Source organism: Peromyscus leucopus, chromosome 4 (assembly GCF_004664715.2).
Source record: "Peromyscus leucopus breed LL Stock chromosome 4, UCI_PerLeu_2.1, whole genome shotgun sequence".
NCBI classification, from domain to species: domain Eukaryota; kingdom Metazoa; phylum Chordata; class Mammalia; order Rodentia; family Cricetidae; genus Peromyscus; species Peromyscus leucopus.
Window position 1 is genome coordinate 63,528,535 of NC_051066.1, and position 2,318 is coordinate 63,530,852.

At 36.2% G+C, this 2,318-nt stretch overlaps 1 protein-coding gene across 1 annotated transcript; it reads right to left on the reverse strand.

Moving 5' to 3' along the window:
* Positions 1 to 254: 254 nt before the first annotated feature.
* On the reverse strand, positions 255 to 1,189 carry LOC114687815 (olfactory receptor 5L1-like). The gene is given in 2 exon segments (XM_028862446.1): positions 255 to 577; positions 580 to 1,189. Coding segments are annotated over 2 exon segments (933 nt in total).
* Between the last annotated feature and the right edge of the window lie 1,129 nt (positions 1,190 to 2,318).

Sequence of the window (2,318 nt, forward strand, 5' to 3'; positions counted from 1 at the left end):
GTACAAAATGAAATATGTTTGCCTTGGTAGGGCATAACTCATAGATAACTGATTTAAGTCAAATGAATAAATCAACTTTCTTTTGTGGAATCTTTGAAATGCTATGCTTGTAGATTAAAGTTATAAACTCGACAAAACAAAGAGTCACTCTGAAGTGTACTGGTCCTTATTTTCTCCAGCCCAAACATGTTTAATCTATTAATCCTTTGCCAGTATCTCCCTTGGAATTCTGCACACTTAAAATTCAATATTTCTTAGGCATATATCTTAGAGTTCACCAATTTCCTGAGAGCACCCTTCACGTCCTTGTTTCTGAGGCTGTAGATCAAGGGGTTCAGCATGGGAATCACTACAGTGTAGAACACTGTGGCCACTTTGTCAGCATCTCCAGTGTTTTCTGATGTGGAAGAACAATAAATGGAAAGAATTGTTCCATGGAAGACAGTGATGGCTGTGAGATGGGAGGCACAGGTAGAAAAGGCTTTGCGTCTCCCCTCTGCAGAGCGCATTCTCAGGATGGTGATGAGGATAAACAAGTAGGAGGTGAGGATAATCACAATACTCAAGCTCTCATTGAAGTGGCTACAACAAACAGCACCACCTTATTGATAGTGACATCACTGCAGGCAAGACTTAAGAGAGGAGGTATATCACAGAAGAAGTGGTTGATCACATTTGACTTAAATGATGGGATCTCAAGGGCTAAGCACAAGTGAATCAGAGAACACACTGATGCACAGAGGTAGCAGCCAGATGCCAGTACCATGCAGACCTTTGGGGACATGATGACCATGTACAGTAGTGGGTTACAAATGGCCACAAAGCGGTCATAAGCCATAAGAGTCAACATGAAAATTTCAGTGATCACACAGGTGCAAAACAAATAGAATTGGACCATACATGCCAGGAATGATATGGCTTTGTCCTTATTGAAGATGTTAGCCAGCATTTTAGGCACAATGATGGAGGAATAGCAGAAATCTACAAAGGACAGATGACTGAGGAAAAAGTACATGGGTGTGTGAAGTTAAGAGCTGACCCGAATTAAGGCAGTCATGCCCAGGTTGGCCAAGACAGTGACACCATAAATGAGAAGAAACACCAAAGAGAGAAGAATGCTCAACTCAGGGACATCTGAAAACCCCAGGAGAATGAAGTGTGTCACAGCAGTACAGTTTCCCTCAACCATGTGTCCCATTGAAAATTTGATGGAGAAAATAGCTACATTACACTTTATTGCATGATTTAAAGTGCAGTTTCACCTCTTTCCTAAAAATAGATTCTGGATGCAAAGTTGTAGTAAATATCTGTAAAGATAGAAGCAAATGTTCATCTGAATTTAGCATTAACTAAGGCTTTGATAATAGAAGTGCTTAAAATCCACAGTTTAATTCAGAAATCACAGTAAAATTAAAATACATTCATTGTACATGATGGTTTTGTCATAATTGTAAACATGCCCTTAAATAAAAAAGAAGCATTAGGTATTACTTATTGGGTTAACTCCTTGATCTCTAAAATTCATATTCTATTCCTCTAGAAGCCTTATCAGTCAATCTTCTAAATATTAAATATTTAAATGAGTAAAAATAACTTCTAAGTTTGGAGAACACCTCCAATATCTCCAGAGAAACTTAAATGGCTGATGTGATGGGTTATTTGCTCCCTTAAGGTGTTTTAAAATGGAAGATTGGAATTACCTTCTATATTGCCCTTTACCTCTGTGAAATAATCACATTGATTTAGTTCATTTTAGGGTTTAATTTCAGCTATGGTTTAGATAATATATACTCTTGAGGGCTACATTACCCTATATATGCACGGCTCTTCAGCTTAAACATATATATATATATATATATATATATAATTTAAATATATATTTAAACTACTTTAAAATATATTGCTTTGAGTTTCTTGGAAATTCAAAGACATAGACAGAATTTCTAATGAAAGATGTAGACAGAATATCATTAAGACTATTGCCTACTGATAATTGTGATTATTTAATGTATCAAAGTGTATAAATCAAGTGGGCAATGGTGGCTCATACCTTCATTTTCATCACTAGGAAGGCAGAGACAATCAGTTCTCTGTCAGTTTGCTGCTAGCCTTGCCTAGAAAATGAGTTCCCAGATAGCCAGACCAGTCACACAGAGAAACCTTGTCTCACAAAAACAAAACAAAAAAGTTTATAAATCAAGTGGAAAACTGAGGATGATTCAAAATTTTCATTAATAAATGTGAAAAAAGCATATCACTTGATTTGACCATTTTGTATATTTGATCTCACAGTATACAAGGGTATTTAATTGGAAGTT